General features: G+C 35.4%; 2 protein-coding genes and 1 long non-coding RNA gene across 4 annotated transcripts in view; 2 read left to right on the top strand and 1 right to left on the bottom strand.

Moving 5' to 3' along the window:
- Positions 1-3,942: 3,942 nt before the first annotated feature.
- Positions 3,943-10,672, top strand: LOC125053217 (U4/U6 small nuclear ribonucleoprotein Prp31). Its single transcript, XM_047654465.1, has 9 exons — positions 3,943-4,332; positions 4,460-4,595; positions 4,674-4,878; positions 4,975-5,117; positions 5,406-5,590; positions 5,843-5,983; positions 6,055-6,204; positions 7,322-7,546; positions 10,513-10,672. Exons 1-9 carry the CDS (start codon positions 4,135-4,137, stop codon positions 10,621-10,623), a joined length of 1,494 nt encoding a protein of 497 aa, XP_047510421.1. The 5' UTR covers positions 3,943-4,134; the 3' UTR covers positions 10,624-10,672.
- A 1,424-nt stretch (positions 10,673-12,096) lies between these two features.
- The window catches only part of LOC125053215 (nipped-B-like protein B), a 32,183-nt gene continuing 23,923 nt past the window's right edge, over positions 12,097-20,356 (top strand). Inside the window, exon 1 of the mRNA XM_047654463.1 lies at positions 12,097-12,350. Coding sequence (XP_047510419.1) covers positions 12,275-12,350 — 76 coding nt within the window. The 5' untranslated portion in view covers positions 12,097-12,274. The remainder of the gene's footprint in view (positions 12,351-20,356) is intronic.
- LOC125053219 lies at positions 16,366-19,783 on the bottom strand. 2 transcript variants are annotated; one of them, XR_007117547.1, is made up of 5 exons: positions 19,697-19,783; positions 19,234-19,486; positions 19,071-19,159; positions 18,853-18,977; positions 16,366-16,487 (listed from the first exon to the last, which is right to left on the bottom strand). It is a non-coding gene; the product is annotated as an uncharacterized LOC125053219 (long non-coding RNA). The 2 variants fall into 2 exon arrangements; XR_007117548.1 differs by having other exon boundaries at positions 18,873-18,977.

Genomic DNA, 20,356 nt, shown 5'->3' with positions numbered 1-20,356 from the left:
GAAAGCGCACGTCGGCACGGAGGGGAATGAGAGGGCGGACGAACTCGCGAGAGCCGCTGCGGAGACCTCGAAAGTCAAAGCAGCTCACGTAGAGTACCCGCTCTCATACATCAGGAAAGAAGTGAGAAGAAAAACTATAGAAGAATGGGATCGAAGATATAAGGAAGGGATAACAGGGGGAATAACTAAATTGTTCCTGCCAAATATTACAAGGGCACATAAACAAATCCGAGAGAAAAGATTCAGTCCCGAGATGGCACAGGTCCTCACAGGCCATGGGCCCTTTGCCGAGTACCTGTGCCGTTTCAGGCTGAAAGAAAAACCGGACTGTGAATGTGAGAGTGGGGTGGAACAATCCATCCCACACCTACTTCTGGAGTGCCCCATTTTTGCCTCCTCCAGATGCGACCTGGAACAGATGACGGGCATGTCGCTTAGTCTTCAGGGACTGCCCGACATGCTAGCCTGTAACAGATCGCACCTGGAGGATTTTTGCCTTAAAATTACTAAAAGAACAGCCAAGTTCAATGAGAGTAAAGCCGGGGCGGGGACCGCGAGGCGGCCGGCGCCCACTTGCTAATGGGTATTATGAGGATACTCGCGGAGAAGTGAAAGCCGCCCGCCTCGCGGGCCACGTCTCGTGATTGGAATGTGTAGAAAATAAATAATGAAAGGAGATAGATATAAGTAGGTAAATAAAAGAATGACTGTGATAGAAATGTAAAGATAAATAGATAGTAAGGAGATAGATATAAGTAGGATAATAAAAAGTGTAACCGGAACTGTGATATTGATAGGTGTAAAATCCTAATAAAGAATAAAGCTGTGTTGTACATTATTTAGAGGATGGACGAAAGAAAAGAGGAAAGATTAGCTTAGTCAACGCCCCTGTGCGATAAAGTAGCCGGGGAAGGTAGGCCTATTAGGTGAAAAAAAAAAAAAAAAAAAAAAAAAAAAAAAAAAAAAAACCTAACCTAACCTAACCTCGTCGAAGACGTAATATACAAGCAGTGACTTCTTATGTTGTGTTTGCCATCTAACGCTGTCGCGTTTTACTTAACATCTAGCGCCATCTAGTATATAAAAACTAAACCTTCATACTGCAGGACCGCTCTCTCTTTCCTTAAAACACAACTCATACATCCAACAACTCAAATCATTGCACCAGCAAACTATAAACAAAATATATATATTTGATTTAAATTAAATTGAATTGAATATAAATAATTAAATTATATAATTATTAATCTAAAATATATAATTATAACGTACATATTATGTTATTACATTGTGATTGATGAATTATTTAAAATCATTTTATGATTTTATTTATTATTATAGAATCTTCAGTCGAACAAGTTTGACAGTAAAATTTCAGAACTTACATAGAAACCACAAATAAAGCTAAGTCAGTTTATTCATAGTTCATTCATAACACAGTTTAGTCATGGTACGACAACATGCTATTGAATTTAGGAACCTAAACTCATACGCTCAACTGGATTCTTTTAAGAAAGCTCACGGTATGCCCCCTGTCTAACACGTCTGTAAACACGTCTCTGAATACTACGCCGACAGACAATACAACTTGTCGATAAAACAAAGCAAGCGCCAACTTGCGGTTCTGGGCCGAGTAGACACGCACGTAAATCGCGCTTTCTGGACAGGCTTTAAGTCTTACGAATAAAGAATTTCTGATTTGTAAAAGTCCAAGTGATGTGATGAAGTGAGTCGTGCAATTCCAAATTGCATCTTGTCCACTTAACCGCACTAACGCTTGAAATTTAACATAAACTGTTCTTGTCAAATCTAAGTCCTTTTTTATTAGAAAACGTGATTCTATCTAAAGTTAGTAGTTAGTAGTTTAGTAATTTAAATTTATTCTAAATTTATAGTTAAACTTTGGACAATATGCGTTCTGGAAATACATCACGGACAACAAGAGATCTGGAATTACTGACATGGACAACAGGCTCAATGGAAATAAAAATTTAGATATGATAACAAACTTTTTATTTCTGATAATAATAATTATAATATTGTTTTGCTTAAATTATTAAATCTACATCATCCACATCTACTTAGTAGAAGTAGGGAATAGAAGTAGTAGAAGAAAAGTAGTAATAGGTGTGTAGAATAGAAGTAGTTTCAAAACCTAGGGGTAGAAACACCAATAATAGTTTATTGGTGTTTCTGTGTATGTACAAATAAATGTGAATAGTGTATGCCAACTACAAATAGAATTTTCTTAGACATCACTAAACCGTTTGAGTGAAGTGCCGTAAAAAGGAGTAAACACCTTATCGGAAACTGCAGTAAGTTGCTTTCTAAAAACTTTTAGTTTTATTTGTTCCAAAAGTGCATTTTATTCTAAAGACTTTTACGTTCTATTTACTAGAACTCGTACATAATGTTTTTTTTTTTTTTGCGTCATATTTGACAGATAGAACTCAGTTTGTGGCAGTTGGTGGTATAGAATCGCAATCATACACTTCCACATCATGTGTTCCACAAGGTTCTCATCTTGGTCCTGTCCTATTTACTCTTTTTGTAAATGATATCGGTTCGTTTGTAAAATATAGTAATTTTACATTTTATGTGGATGATATGAAAAACAGTAATTAATAGCGCTCATGATGTGGAGTTATTGGAAAGTGACGTAGTGGGTCTACAGAGGTGGTGCGATCATAACAAAATGGTTCTAAATGCCAAAAAAATTTCGCAAATTACTTTCTCTTAAAAGAAACTACCAGTCCCCTCTAAATACACTATCGACGGAGTACTACTACTACTACTTCCAGGTCCATGAAATTAGGGATTTAGGAGTAATACTAGATAGTAAATTATCGTTCATATCTCATTATAATGCAATAGTCAATAATGCTTCTAGAATGTTAGGTTTCATAAGGCGGCCGACTAAGAGTTTTAAAAATGTAAAGCCTAGACTTTTTTCATACTTTTCTATTCTCTGGTCCGTAGCATTTTGGATTGTGGTAGTGTTGTTTGGAACCCTGAATATTCTGTCCATGTTGACAGAATTGGACGAATTAACCGCCATTTCTCCAAACATCTATGCCGATTAAATAATAACATTAGCTATAAATGCGAGTATGAAAAAAGACTAGCTTTCCATCACTTGCAATCACTCCGCGATAGACGCCGCCTTATTATCGACATTATATTTGTTTACAAGATTTTAAATACCTTAGTAGATTTACGTAATGTTTTAAGTCAAGTTTTTTTTTTTTTAATCGTCAAACATAAAAAAATAGAATGCAATATTTTGCAAGTGAACTTCCTCTTAAAGAGGAGCACAAGAAACATATCAATCCTTTTTTACGTTCGGGCAGTGAGGACCAACGTCGCTGGATGCGCCTTTTTGAGCTGCATGTAACGACACGTCACGTCATTTGGATTTTTTTGTGTAAAAAAAAGGAAAAGAAAAGAAAAATAAAAAGGGGCCTGACCACTAGGTGGTGAATTAGAGCTGACCCCCACAAGTGCAATAAACTATAAAACGCGTCTTGACACGGCGAATAAAACAGTGTATCGCACAAAATTATTGACATCGAGGAAAAAGAGAGCCAAAAATCAAAAATAACCTCTTAAAAAAATAACAAAACAGATTATTACTCAAAAACCAAAGCGGTGACCCCTATACTAAATATACTAAGATAGAACTCGTAAAGCTAGTATTATTTGATAAATTAAATATGCAAAATGTAAAATAGGTAATTTTTTTTCTCATAAATGGCAACATTACGTCACGCGATTACAGCGCTGCGTCTGTGGGACTTCTTTCATAAAAAGGACTATAGTCCTTCAGTGCAGTAACCAATGTGTCAAATGTCAATATTTCTATCATGATATGTTATGTTAGTGATGTCATGATTCATGACGTAACTGAAGTATTAACTTAAAACCAGTATAATAATTAATAAATTATACAATAGAGTGTAGAGTGTAGATTAGATTACGGCGTTAGACTGTATTTCATATTTATTACTTATTAGTCAACTTTTAAGCAAGTTTAACTTGAACTCTAGGAACAATCAACAAACACAAATTACAATATATTTTATTATTTAAAAAACTATCTTGTCATTTAACGTGTAACTTTAAAACTATTTTGTAATGTCTCTTGCGGACGAATTGCTCGCTGATCTGGAAGAAAACGACGACCTAGACCTTGAATTGGCTATAGAAAATAAAACCACGCCAAACAATGATCAATTTGCTGTACCCTTTCCCATGGTACCAAAAGAAGAAGAAATAAAAAATGTTTCAATTAGAGAGCTTGCTAAGTTAAGAGATTCAGATAGATTAAAGCGGGTATGTGTAATAAGTGTTTATAACTTGCATTTGTTGTTTGTACTAAACCTTTCATTCTAATGTAATAAACCAAACACCGTATAAAAACTCCTAAACATAGGTTCTTAGAAATGGTCTAATATTACAGGTGATAACAGAAATTGAAAGAAATGTTGGGCAGAATAGAAACAAAATGGAAGTCACTGGTTTAATGGAGTCTGACCCAGAATATCAACTGATTGTGGAAGCTAACAATGTGGCAGTTGAAATTGATGGAGAAATTGGTATTAAGACTTAATTTCATATACTTTATACTTCTAGTCATACTAGTTTCTAGATATAGAAATAATTCCAATTTTCAGCGATTATTCACAGATTTGTTCGTGACAAATACCAGAAACGTTTTCCCGAGTTGGACTCCCTAATCGTGACACCTTTGGAATACATTAGATCGGTGAAGGAACTGGGTAATGATCTCGACAAGGCCAAAAGCAATGAAACTTTGCAAAGCTTTTTAACACAAGCGACTATTATGATTGTATCCGTCACTGCCTCCACGACACAAGGGTAAATTCTTTTCTATATTCATGAAGTATATATTTTGATCCTTTTATCAAGGTTTGATTGTTTTATAATCTTTTAAATTTCTTTTCATGTCATCAGAAAGTTATTGACTGAAGTTGAGTTGAATGAAATCTATGAAGCTTGTGACATGGCTTCTGAACTAAACAACTACAAACTTAGAATATATGAATATGTTGAAAGCAGAATGACTTTTATTGCACCAAATGTAACAGCAATTGTGGGTGAGTTTAAATTGTCAACATTTCGACTCACAATTAGACCTGACCGGTTTATATAGTCCTGCAAGTATTAATCATATTTTAAAATTGTAAGTTTATACAATTCATATTCATATCGAGGTGCACATATTGACAGTGGACTTTTTAAAATACTCTGGGATAGTTACTTTGGTGTTAATATGGCCATATTTCATAAGGATGATGATCAATGCTTTAAATTTTCCTTTCTATGTCTGCTAGTTTAAATAAAAACAATAAAATATTCTCTAATAAAATAGGAATTCTCTGCAGGTGCATCAACTGCTGCCAAAATACTTGGTATAGCTGGTGGTTTATCTAAATTGGCCAAAATGCCGGCCTGCAATGTTCTGCCCCTCGGACAGCAAAAGAAGACCCTCTCTGGCTTCTCTCAAGCGGCTGCCTTGCCCCACACCGGCTTCATTTATTTCTCACAAATTGTTCAAGATACAACACCGGTAACAATATTTCCATTAACAATTTTTATTACCTCTTAGAATCCTAAAAAATTATGAGCTTGAGTTGGGAAAAATTTAAATTAATTATATTATCACGTTTCACTGTTTGCAAGCAATGTTTATTAATATAGTTTTCACACAATCAAGTGACGTTTAGAGTTCATTCAGTTAGTTGAAAAGTGGCATTTTGCAGTTAAAATAAATGTATTTTCAAATGTACCTAACGATGTGACGATGTGGTGATGTAAAAAGGAGCTGCGATACAAAGCGGCCAAGCTGGTGTCGACCAAAGTGACTTTGGCCGCGAGGGTGGACTCGTGCCACGAGAGCCCCGACGGCCTCGTCGGGCGAAGGCTCAGGGAGGGCATCGAGAAGAAGCTGGACAAGTTGCAGGTGAGTGGGTGCTCCTCGTCGTGTGAACGGTATCCGTCGGCTCTCACTCGAACTCTCACCCTCCCGAACAGGAGCCGCCGCCCGTGAAGTTCATGAAGCCTCTGCCGAAGCCCATCGAGCAGAGCCGCAAGAAGCGAGGAGGCAAGAGGGTGCGCAAGATGAAGGAGCGCTACGCCATGACGGAGTTCAGGAAGAACGCCAATCGCCTCAACTTTGCCGACGTGAGTTGTCACTTTTCATTGTACCTCCGCCGCCTCACTCTTCTCCACTCCACTCCGCTCCACTCCACTCCACTCCACTAGCAACAGCCTAAAGATAATATTATGAACCCAACTTAATTATATCCCATTAGCCTTTGTGCGGCTTCGCACGTGTTTGATACTCATAAATATTGCCCGTCCGCTGTCGTTTTGTACTTAGCGAATTATACGTGGATTGCGTCCTACTTTGTTTACAAGCCGTAAAAGGCAGGTTTTTGGTTTTTAAAAGGTACACTGACGCAGATTAGTTCCGGTATTGATTTAGTGATATTTTTTTTTATTTTCTTTTAAACGAATCATCTCGACACAATCGAACGATAATTACAATATAACTTAAAGACAAGCTCGCGTTAATTAGAGTTGCGTTGAGCCGGAGCAATCTTGTGCAATAAACTGGGTTACAGTAAACTTTTATTATAGGCTGAAAGCTAACTGTTGCACAAATTGCACTTATTATTTCGCCATTCTCAATGCCCCGCGTCCAATACTTACCGTGGCCGTCAATAGGTCTTGTCGCATAGTAAGATGTTTAAGTGAAATAATCGTGAGCCGTAATGGTTGCGCTCGATCGCATATGCAAATGCGGAGCGGTAACTCGGCAGAACGCCTAATGCGATTCCAGATGTGTGGAACACTGGATGCTTACTTTTTTCGCCTTCTTCAAATAGACCGGAACTAGAACTGATGGAGCGAGGGACGTCCGTGCCGTAGCAGTCGACGTATTAGTAGTGGTTCAAACGATTACTTTCAACCGCACAGTTGTAGAACAATACGAACGCTCGCTTATGAATATGCACAATCTTTTAATCGTTTTGTCTGTGCCTCTGTAAAGTTTGTGCACTGTATTCGGCCTCATTGTTTGGCCAGCCACAGTGGTGTAGGAGGAACGTGAGCGAACTTTTTCTATGAATTATTCACGAATCTGTTACGATTCGTCTGCTTTTGTTTAATCGCTTCGCAGTTGGAATTCTCGAGGGAATTTTGTATGTTCAATAGATTAAGTAGTTTGTGCACGACATCAGTGATAGTATTGCTAAACACAGTTTACCCGAACTACGGCCTGAACCTTTATGTTTAGATCGAAGACGACGCCTACCAAGAAGACCTGGGCTACACTCGCGGGACGATCGGCAAGTCGAGCACCGGTCGAGTGCGGTTGCCGCAAATAGACGAAAAGACCAAAGTCCGCATCAGTAAGACCTTGCAGAAGAACCTTCAAAAGCAGCAGCAGTACGGCGGCGCGACCAGCATCAGGAGACAGGTGTCGGGGACGGCGTCTTCGGTGGCCTTCACTCCGCTTCAGGTAACGTATTTTGGGAAACGTGAACGTGCAAAAAGTGACGAGTGTGGTACAAGGTGACACTTGAGGCCCGCGACCTCAGCGCGAGGCGGCCACGCGTGACCATTGTTTTGTTTTAGGGATAATGAGGGAACTCAATCCTATTTTATGCAAAATCCTTTTGTTGCAGGAATCGGTTAGGTTAGGTTTAAAAAGTTTATTGTTTTCAAATACAGTATAATCAAAAACACTACAAAGACACTCAATGATTGTAAATAGGGTATGCTAAACATTCCTTCTCAGTGACACTAAAAAAATCTAGAGAGATGTAATACTCGGATTTTGCAACCAGTTTCATATTCTAACTCCCTTTATACGGTATTATTGGGACGAGACTAAACTGTTCTGTTATTTATATAATTTGACATAATATATTCGTAATGTGTCCGTGTGTCATCATATTATTGTGACGTAAAAGTATTTCTATCTGTATAAGAAAACAAGAAAGGGCGTCAACAATACTCGATTCTACCGTCTGAATGTCTTGACAGTACGATCCAAGTCTCGGCTCATTAGATACGGCGGATGCATTGCATCAAAAATGCCGACACCTTGGACGTGGTAGGATTATCTGCTCGGGCTGAGAATTAATTAATATTACAGAATGGACATCGTGAAATTAGATATTAGTTTAAGACACGTTAATGATTTAAAGCTTTAATCGTCAGAATGAGCCTTCGATGGCCATCGATTGAGTTACGTATCTTTCGGCATTTAAGATATAATTCGCCCGCTCGGCCTCAGTTTTGTAATTATAATGTATGTTAATCTCTAAAGTAATTATGATTAAATAATGTTTTATTAACCATAAACAGAAATGAAAATTATGTGATTTCTATTAATTAGCATTCGGCCATTAGGCGGTTTACAATTTTGTGAATAGTAAAAGTTGAGAGATAATTGTATATGCAATGAAACAGCTCGTGCGCTTGCTTTTTGCCCCTTTCGCTTCATTCTGCGCAACTGGAATGAAATTGTTTACGAGCCATAAAATATAACGATGCCCCAACGTTCAGCTGCATTGTAGACGCTTTTAATATGACCCATAGCGCCATAAGAAAGTAGAGAAGGCCGGGCTTTTCATTTAACAGCTGGAAGTTCCTTTGAGCCACTCTCGTAAAGTTTAGTAAAAGGAAAATGGCCAATTGGTATTTCATACGATCTCGTTAGAACTTTCACCGTTTACATTTCGCTGTTGGTATTTGTGCTACGGTGCCCTTTGCAATAACACAGACAGACAGACATTCTGTTAGGTACTTGCATTTCTCATTTAATATATGAAAAACATTCTACGAGATAAGGGATAAAACCCGGTGTGACGCACAAATTCCCAAATTTTCAAATTCCACATCATTATCATTACATTACAATATAGGATATTCAATCATTGTTATTACATTGTTTTCTTTAGTCTGAAATCATGCATTATTAATAAATTGATCCGCTACTAGTGTGGAAATCGGTGCCGAGCAAAATCTCTTCTTTACATTAATTAATTAAAAGTTTTAATTGAAACTGTTGTGGAAGATTAATGTTAAAGATTTTAACATGTTATTGTGCAACAAAACGGTGTAACCAATCGCGAAATTTAAGATTTCTTCGTGTCAATGGCCATATCACCTGCATTATGCACTAGGGCTATTACAGCGAAGGCTATTTTGCCGGCCGACACTAGATAGCAATCGCTAAGATTACGCGCCCGCGGGTCGTGCGTGATATCTCTTGATTTACCGTTTTTGTAGGCATTCGTTTACGCTGTCCTATCATTACGATACAATTTTACTTATCCTACTGTTCATTTATCTAAAGGTTGGGTTATTGAATGTCACCAGTCATTACGCTCGTAAATATTAGATTATTTCTTAACATATTGAAATGCCGAAAGTGATGCTCTGAATTCTGATGTAAAATCAATTTGCATAACCACTTTTAGGATGCTTATTAGACGTGTAATGGATTTTAAGCAACGATTTTGCCATTAGAACAAATCGCAGCCGTGCTTATCCCTTATAAAACATTGGTATAACGCATGTTTCTATCTGTTCTGTATAATAAGAGATAATGCTTGGCCAACACGTTTTATTATACAGTATTAACACGCCTGACAAGTCAATGGGTAATGATACCGATTTGCAATTAATAAAGCCACTAAAGTGTTGCGTGCAAATGAACAGTCATTGCTCGTTATTAACTTACTTGTCTACCCTCTATGACGGTGCTGAAGTTGTCTGACGAGATGGAGATTGTCTCTAAACCGCTTAATGCATTGGGTTATTAGTTGAACATGTATACATAAAACATCCTATACAGAACGTTCTCCGCTGATTTTCTTGTGAGTTGAGCTCAGACTAAAGAAATATCCCACGATGCACTGGAGCCTGTCACAGTCTAGACGAAGAAATTTGATCTCTGTGACTTCACCACACGATGTCAATTATATACTCGATGTAATATGACATAACTTTTAGTATATAATGTATTAACAAAGTTTCTCTAAGTGGTTTCAATATCTGATCTACAAACAATATACGCTCACTTGGGAAGTGTAGTAAACTGTTTTAAAAAAGCAGGTGAATGCCAACTCTCTCGTAATCATCGAAACACTTGTTGACATTGAGCAAGTCATTTACCTCTTTCCACTGGGCAATCATCATTAGACGCGATTTGCATTGTGATAATAATCGACGTTACGACGCCTTTTTCTGATATACTCGCCTATAAGTGGAGCACGTTTTCAAGATCGATGCATTTCACTGCCATATTTGCGCTGCGCTTTTATTAATGTGGGTCTCCAGACATATTGAGAGACAATATTTTTTTTATTTTCTCTCAAATTGCATTCTCATATTGCGATACTGATGTCGTTAATTATTTGAGTTTTTAATAATAAGTAAATTAGACATAAGTTAATTTATATATTTCGTTTCAAGGGTTTGGAAATCGTGAATCCTCAGGCGGCAGAGACGAAGGTGAATGAAGCGAATGCCAAATATTTCTCCAACACATCAGGATTTTTGTCCGTCGGAAAAAAGACTACGTGATCGTGTTCAATTTGTTTAAGCTACAATATACTTACAGCTACATATTAAATTTTTTCTTTTATTCTTTGACCTAATAATAAATAATTTTACTGGTGTTAATTCAGCGTAATTGTAAACATGAGCGAGGCCAAACAAAATAGAGCTTCCGTGGCTCGACGTGCTTTTAGAAGGGGATTTCTGGCTTTGGATTACAAAAAAAAATCGCGAGTCAAATGTGCACCTTGTAGATTGTCACCTTTTAGATCGAAGTCAGTAGTAACAGGCCGTGTACTGCAGTTACCGCATATTGCAACATGACCGGTATTAAATGCTAGGGAATAAAATACGGCAATATTCTCCACGTCCAGATGAACTCTGCCTTATTTATAATGCTGAAGCGTTTCGTTATACAGTTGGTAAGGATACAAATTAAATGCCCTTTCTCCAATACACTATGCGTAATCGGGGTGTTAATTAAATAGCCAACCGTAGAGAATTAAAGCGAAAGCAAGAATTATTTAGTGTTGTGTAGGTATTGCGATACAAGTACGCTGATGTGTAGCATATTGTGTTACAGTTCAAGGGCACGAAACGTAAAGCGCGTATAATTTAATTCTTTCACTTTCTTCAGCCGCTCATTACGTCACGAACCCAATTAAACTTATAAGAATATAAAAGATATTAAAACGTGTAAAATGCTTTTACACTAACTAATTTATGCATCAATTGGAACTTGCCGCTTTCTTCATTTGGCGAAGATCACTTTGTTATTATAATTTGCTATAAACACCGAATTTCTTTTGTTCATATGTAGTTGCATATGTAAAAATGAGCTTACACCCACCTTTGAGAGGCGAGCATAATTTTCCTGCACAAAATCAGTAAAAATGTGTTTTAAAACATCTTGATCATTGATCTTTACGATTTAAACGAGCGAGTAAATCATTTCTATAGTTCGATAAATAGAAGGCACGTTGTCCGAGATAAAGATTGAGAATGCGATACATCCTCCATGTAAATGCTAAAAAATAAATACAATCACCCTACAAGTAGATGAGACACTTTAATGTGCCCAGTCCGGAAAAGCAACTCCGAGTTACCATTAGAGGCGTCGGCGCGTAATACCGACTCGGCATTCGCAACCTTCCGCATTCTTACAGGAGAAAAACTTCTCATAAATCTTTCGCGTTAAAGTTTCGAAATAGACGCCGTTGAAAAAGCTTTAAGGAAAAGGGAAACTCTCGTTTGAAGATGGATCTTTAAGTACTATTTCTATAAATCAGTGGTTGCAAATAGCACGTGAAATGCACACAACTAATGAATAAATTTATAATCCAGACGCAATGCAGTATTACGTGATGTGTTGATAGGACACGCCCGAAGTAAAGAACGTTAACGGTTCATTGAAATCGAAAGAGTTAAATCAAATTGTGGAGACCGGAGAACAGGTTTGGAGCGATACATCCCGACGCCGAACGCTCGGCGGCCGAGTGCCGAGGCGCAGTGTTGAGTCGACCACTCTCGAGCCTGCGCGTACGCTCGCTTTCGGAGCTCTTCGCGAACACACCTGCCGTTTACCGTGCGCGCATCTCATGAGGACGATTGATGTGCCCAAGTGCTAATTTAGTGTTTCGTGTATAGTATGTTACCGGTGGACTGACTCGGCCTACACATGGCTAGCTTCGAAGACCTCGCCTTCGACTGGTCGACGCTGTGTCAAGAGTGTCCCGAATGCTGGACAGCCTCAGGTTAGTGACCCATCATTATTTCCACATGATTGGTCATGTTTCCTTGAACTATGACAAGACGAATTAGGAGTTTTTCAAGAGATAAGCACGCGTCTTTCGTAACCATTTATCAGGTAGTTATTAGAGCGCAGTTTGCTCGGACATATCTGCATCGTTTCGACACGATAGTTAATTGTGATTGCATTGCAATTATCATTATTTTTTTTTTAATTTTTATGAACTTTTTATTTAATTAAAACTTAAAGTAAATGTACTAAATTCTACCTTTGTTAACAAATGTTTTTTTACTACCCACATACAACTAAATATGTATTTTTTTTCTAAATAACCATCAGTATACTATTTTACTTTGTTTAATTTTGTATAATCTATATTGAAAGCATTAATAACTTATGGTCAGTCATGGCAAACAACTATCTATGGTTGTGCCAATTGTAGGAACATATTTTATTTATTGGTTAGACAACAAAATATTTAGCTTTTAAGTCAACTTATAATGGGTCGGGGCTAATAATCACATATGACAACTTTAACTGGGACAAGAGTTATCTTTATTATTTACAGCATTTATTTCTTTATTTATACAGAGGTGATAGATACAACAATTTATAGTATAGACTAACTTGTAGTGTGACATGGATTGATAGAAGGAAACCCTTATAGAAATTCCGCACTAACTACGACATAAAACGCATTGGCATTATCAATAAATATCTACTAGTAAATATGATCTGGATTCGTGGTAGAAGTGGTAGAAGAGTGCGTGAGATTTATCATGGAACTCGGACACAGACGACACGTTCCTTCAACTTTCTTGGAAAATTAATAATGTGATAAAAGAGTATTGTAATAGGTGTTACGTTATTATATGTACTACAATTAAGGCTTTGTTTCGGCCGCTCTGTCTATTTTGGCTCTTATTGAAGTATGTGTATGTGTGTCTTTGGCTGAACCCATTCGAAATTTGTATTAGTTCAAATTTACTAAGCTTGTTCAAGTCGAAAGTCGAATTTCAGTAAGTCGACATTCCTATGTATAATTACTAAAATTTGAATGAACTCTTGTCGTTAAAAAGTATTAACAAGATTTCTATTCACATTAGCATTATGAAGTAACGTAAAAGCCATGTAAGTAATGGCTTCTGTCTCTAAAAATATGCTCGTATCATCCAATCAAGCAATTATTTTAAACAGCCGCGTACCATCTCTTTTCACACGGGTTTCTGTTTTCATCTAAATTACGATTATTTTATTTAATATATTGCTTCGTTAAATTTTTCCTTCGCGTGTCTTGATAACCTTTAAAATAAATAAAAATTACAGTTTCTTTACAATATTATAAATGTTTTCATTTTTATCTGCAGAAGTAATTTCGAAATGTATTTCCTTGTTTTGCAAAGTCGATGTTTGTCTTAAAATACTCCTTAAATAATTTAAAAAAGTAAAGACGGCGAGTAGGTAAAATTTTAACGATAAATTAGTATACTTTTGTCCCAAGATTTCTGAAACAAGACGTTCAATGCTTCGATTATAATAAACTACCTCTATTTAAAAAAGGCTAACGTGGATTTACGACTTTTTATAAAAAACTGTTAACGCTGAGGTTAATTTAATTTATTCCAAGGAAAAATAAGATTTGAACTTTGGACCTGCTTTAGTTATCGGATAATTATTGGAATATCAGTGTTGCGATAAATAAATAGTGATAAGTTTTCATTATTAATAATTAGTATGTATTTCAAAACACAGAATTAGACCTTATAGCATATTTTATTCATTCAATAAAGTACCTAAAAGTTTCAAATATACCTACTATATCTCTCTGTTGGTGAGATATAGTTAGATTTGTTGAATAAGAAAATCTTGAATTGATATATTTTTGTGCAGCTAGACTATGTCCACTATTAAAATTTATTTATTTTATGTAACTTTAGTAAAAAATAATCTCTGTATAATCCATTTGGCTCAATATCCCACGCAGGGACGACGGCCGTGTGTAATGTTACTTTAGTAAAATAGTTTCCAAATTTATTGAATTCAAATTTATTTAAAACATAGCGCCTATTAAATTTATATAGCAAATATATTTCGACATGAATGTTTCTAGTTCAGTTTCTATGTCAAAAGGTTATTTTATTCGATTTTTATATACAGCTTTGCAGTTACCCTATAAATGTAGTTTTTTTTTTTTCGGAAAAAATTTTTTTAAAAGAAGTGATATTTGGTTTGTCTTACAATGTTAAAACAGTTACGAATTACGATAAACCCAATGTGAAAAGATAACTTAATGAGGCGAATACAATATAATTGAATGTCAAGTCACACTTACTTATCACACATACGTAGTTTTTAATGTAAATAATTATACTATTACTTTTTCTCAATACTCTTGCGAAGAGTTAAGAGCATCACGATTCTACCTTCACCTGTACCTACCGTCATCGGTAACCTCTGAAAAAGGTCCAGAATTTCTAAAATGAAAAACATGTATGCACTGTATACATATATTCTACAAGAAGGTTAATGGCGTTCGCTAGTATCACTGTCGCTGTGGGAGTTTCCACTTAAAGAATTCTTTAAAGACAAGTGTCACCAGAATGTCAATCAGGCTTTGTCGCTCGTACTTGAACAGTGTAGAAGCACCGTTATAGTATCGAAATTCTCGACTCGCGTTCAGCCCATTTTAACTGCCATTGATGAACAATTTGACATAGATTTAGGTACGCTTAGTACTGTAAAAAGAGAAAAGAGACGGCAACGCCTACTAAGACTATAAATATGCGTGTTTATAAACGTTTTATGTATATGTGTATGTTTTTATATATTATGACAAAGAAAGCTGCGTTTTCTTCGGAAAACTCAATTTGAAGCTAAGGACTTGCATTAAAAGGAAGTGTTTCGCACTTCTATTAAATTGCGATTAATTATAAAATACTTCTTTACCGACTAGGTTAGAACGTAAATTATTTGAGATTTATGTTTTACAAAATTTGATCATTGTAGTTGTGCGATGTTGAGTGGGTCAAATAATAAGAGAAAAGTACAGATAGGGGAAAACTAAAGGACAAATATGCGTTGACACTTACACGTATAGAAGCTTATATTGACAAGATTACGATGTTAATACATCGCGTACAGAAGTGGGCGCTAATGATGAAATTATGGTTCCTGGTGCGACTAATAGTGGCTCGGGATCTTCAAAACCTTAATAAATAATTTGCTTTATTTCCACACGATATCTATTTTAGAGGATATTTGGACTCTGTCTAAATTCTACTTTAGATAAAAGTAATCATAGATTAATAGTGAATACAATGTGTTAAAAGATTTTTTAAATTTGACCGTGAGATTTGCGGTCGTCACGCAGCGTGATTTCTTTATTATGCATCTTTATACTTGACTAGAGAGATTGTATTACTTAAACAAATAAAATGAATTTTGATACGACTTAATTTGCAATATTTTGTTTCGACTGTATCGAAGGCTTATGTGCTTCGGAAAATTAAATTATTTGATATCTCATCGGTCATAAACACGACTTTATACCGGTTTTATTTAACTCATTCAATATAACATATATCCATACATGGGGCTCGTTACCGTGATAGCCAATTGGTACCTACTTATTATTATTAATCAGCAGTAAAGTAGCATATAGGCCGATGACCGGACATGAGGTGCTGAGAAAAATCTACTGCGGAAGTGATAGCGATACAACTGGTTTGTAAATAGAGACAATAATCGTATTGTTAACATCGTGCAATCCATCAAAATGGCCATTGGCACTTTACACGCGATACTCCGAGTGCATCTAGTTTTTTTTTCTTGAAAAAAAAAGCGCTTTTGCCCTCTTTTTTTTGTTCATTCATTTGTACAATAATATTAACTAATTATTTTTATTTTCAATTAAAATATCATCAACATCAATGTCATTTCAAATGCTAATATCGAGTGTACAATATTAAAATGCCCTATTTCTGTAAAAAAGGTTAAATAGGTTTAAAATTAAAAAAAAGTACCTAGTGATTAATTTATTCAAATTAAAATAGAATTTTCTGAAAATAGATCTCGCTTGCCTGAAGCATTTTGAATTTTCCTAAAGAGTATAAACCCGACAGCGGCCACACTTACAGTAAATCTGTAACAATTTCAATTATTTTAATTATATAGATAGAATTGCAAAAATATGCCACCCCAAAATAAATTCCTCTAAATTATTCAAATAACAGTGTTTGTTTTTTTAACTAGAACTGATTCTATTTAAAGCCACAATTTTCTCACACTGATTAATCCTCAAATCGCCTAACAATAAAATAATTTCGTGTACAAAAACACAATTAAATGATAGTCGTGTATTTCTCGCGTAATTCATGCAAATGATTCACGTTTTGTTACCAAATCATGAAATTTTCCATCGTGATTATAATTATTCGCATTTACTTGATATTTAACACTTATTTATTTTAAAATTGTAGCAAATCGATTTCGACTATGCCGGGTATAATCTTCAACTAGTTAGAGAAGGCGGTTAAGTTACTCTCTTTCTTAAGTAACACCTTACATAGGGAACAGTGGCGAAAATGAACACCAAAATTTTGTACGGAAAATTGTACTTTACATCGAAAATAACATGCATTTCTTAACTCACTCAGCAAAGCATGCTATATTCTACAAAAATATAAGCTACGTTTTCCCTAAACAAAAAATAGTCCCAAAAGTAATTGCACTACTATATTTATACCAATATCTTTCTTTGACAAAGTATCGTGTGTCATATTTACGATGCTTGTGCATAAATAATGCAAAGCAGGTCTCTTGAAGCACGGCTATACGGGTATTCGTTATAACCGGCCGCATTCCTTTTATAATACGCGTTATTATACTGAGAATTGCCGGATGAACGTGCCTCGCTTTGATTAAAATGAAAATATATCTAGGTATTATTGGAAATGCATTTAAAAGTTGTCTTTGGTACAGCTCAGTACATAATAAAAACGAGTGACCTAACTGTAGACATATTCTGCTAAAGCAACAGGAACGTTGAGGTTCTTCTGTTAAGTAAGTTCTAAGAGAAAGGAGTTAATAAATTTATGTTTATGTTTCACTTCGCATCAATATGTACATGTAATAAACGTGGTGCGTGGGTGTTATTTTGCAAGTATTCTGAGATTGTTGCGAGAGGACGATATTCATCTCGTTGTTTTCTAAGTCTCAAATGTAACATGTAATACAACCTACATACTGATTATTTTCTTGCTCAATTTGGGCTGATTTGGCGCCTTGCTTATCTTTCTACAGATATTTTCGTAACGACGTGTATGTCTGTCTGTCTGTCTATGTGACGTGTCATTCAGTGACAATGATCTTATTCGTGAATAATAGTCAGATCTATATGACTCTTCCATAAAACACCGCAATTGTTTGTCCTAGAAGCCATGTTAGTGAGGAGATAGGTGTTACCAAAAATATACCATTTACTTACTTGGTGCAACAAGACATCTTTCGGTAATGGCCAAAACTAAGTTAACCTCGTAAAACTATGTAATAATTAGCAATAATGATCGATTTATTCCGACAAACACCCGCTTTTTGTTTGTTTGTTAAAAAATTTGCACAGAACAACTTGGAGCATATTTCTTAAGGCAGAGACTTGGACTTTAGATTGTTTAAAAATTGACTGAAGCAATTATACACTACTATTATTATTTAATGGCCTATAAAATTCTCATTTAATCGCAAAAGGTACGTACATAACACAGACAGACTACGCTACGAAGTGTAGCGCTCACTTTTTAAACAAACTTTAAAACTTTCCTAATGTTAAAAACTGGTAAGATATACCTACATATTAAATATATTTTAATTGTTTGGAACAAATCAAATAGATTGAAATGTAATCTATACATACGTCATAATAATCTACTATTTTATTGTCTTTTAGTGTTTTTATTTTGTACAATTTTTCCTTATGCTGTATGTTCTATGTTGCCGATACCGACCTTTAAAAATGGGCCATTTTGTGCGTCAAATTTTGAAACATTCTCTTCAAAAAGTCGTTATTTCGATGCCCAGAAACGAGATCCCTCGCTGCAATTACTCCATAAAGGAAAATGTAAGAGGATGTGCCAAATGTATTCACCCGTGTGTGGTAGTAATGAAAAAACCTATACTAATATCTGCTATTTAGATGTTGACATGAAAAGTGATAAAAGCATTTTCTACAAATACAATGGTGTTTGCATGACTCAGAGTGATATTAAACCTAAAAATGGAAATATGAAATTATTCGACTTTAGCTACTACGATCCCGACTATGATAACAGATTCGATTCTAGGAACAAGAGAAAACTGTGTGCTTTGTCTTAATTCAGTATTAGTCAAAATATACGATTTATAAAAAAACTGTTATGTTTATTATAATTAATTTAGTAAAGTTGGTCGACAAACTAATGGAGATTCTACTCAGGGGAAAAGTATGGATAGTAATTAAAATGTCTAAAAACCTTTAATATGGTAACTCAACCTCAGGTGGCGACTCAGTCGAAACTTATCTGGAATAAATTGTTGTCTCCGCTCGTCGCTATACTATTGTTCTCCATGTTAAAGTTTTCGAAGGCGCTTAACTGAACTGTAAAACATGAAATTCAGACGCTCAGTGTTACTCATTGATGCCGATCGAATATTGTGCTTAAGCGAAATAACTAGCATGCCTTTTACTTACGCATCGAACTATATAGTTTGGTTATAAACCTCTCTCTGAAATCGCCATATTCATCATTCGAACTCGGCTTAGAGGGCCGACGGGACTTTCTGTGTCAGATATATTGAATACTTAATTAATATAATTATTATTAAATCATTTCATAAAATTCACAAAGTTTTACTTTTTCCCATCTCGAAGATATCCTCCGTTTGGAGATCCCACTGATTTCATTTGTTGATTTAGGGCGACGAGTTGTTTCCCGATTGCGCACTGTCCTATGTGTCTTACGTGCACGTAAGGGTGGACAGTACGTATTATTTGCAAATCACATAAGTTTAAATATGTGACTCCGTCACTTCCACAAATCGGTCTGTCCCCATAAATGCATCTCAGATTAGCCTCGTTAATATAAGGAACCAATAGAAATACAACAACTGAAAAATAAATATATATCCTTTTATTCTTGCCTGTTCGCCGGTACACTGCGATATTATCATTTAATAAAGAATGTGTCGAAAATTCAGAACTAGACTTATATTTTGTATTCTTAGTGGCATTTAAAAGGCTGTTTAAATTTAACTTATTAAAGTGATATGATTATTTTTTAAATCGTTTCTAGATTGTTAAAAACTTTCAAAACGTACGTGTCAACATGACTAAATCAATTTAGTTAGCTTAAACTTTTCACTTTTATGAAAATGTCGAAAGAAACACTTTAATAATGTTTCAGTGTGTAATAATTTTTAATTTCACCGTCTAATGTTCTTATTTCATGGCAATAATTAATTACTGGACAATTAAGTCATTATAATTATAATACAATTCTTTAAATTTACCAATAGCTATTATGTTACCCTTAACTGAATGTTTTTACAATATCCCTTGGAAACATTACGTAAATCCATAGATTCTTGGCCAAACAGATTAATGGCCTATATAAAAGCCAAAGGTGGCCATTTCGAATAGAATATTTATTTATTATTTACTTTAATAAATATGTTGCTATAAATTTAAATAATAGTACATTACTTCATAAAAAAATGCATTTTCATTTGTAATAGAACTTGTGGCTGGACTAAGTTGTACGCGTCTTGTGAAGCTGCGCAGATAGTTGTCTCTAAGTGTCATACTTAAAAAAAATTACAATCACTCCCCAGACTCAAGAAGCATAAGAAGACATGTACGATGTAATTGATGGACACACAAACATTGATAGATTATTTATTAGTTTGATTGGATTTTCAACTAAATCCCTAGCGTCATATCTGAATATTCAATAATCAGTAAAACTGCGTATTTATACA

Source organism: Pieris napi, chromosome 10 (genome assembly GCF_905475465.1).
Source record: "Pieris napi chromosome 10, ilPieNapi1.2, whole genome shotgun sequence".
Lineage (NCBI taxonomy): Eukaryota > Metazoa > Arthropoda > Insecta > Lepidoptera > Pieridae > Pieris > Pieris napi.
This window is presented reverse-complemented; position numbering and strand designations above follow the sequence as displayed.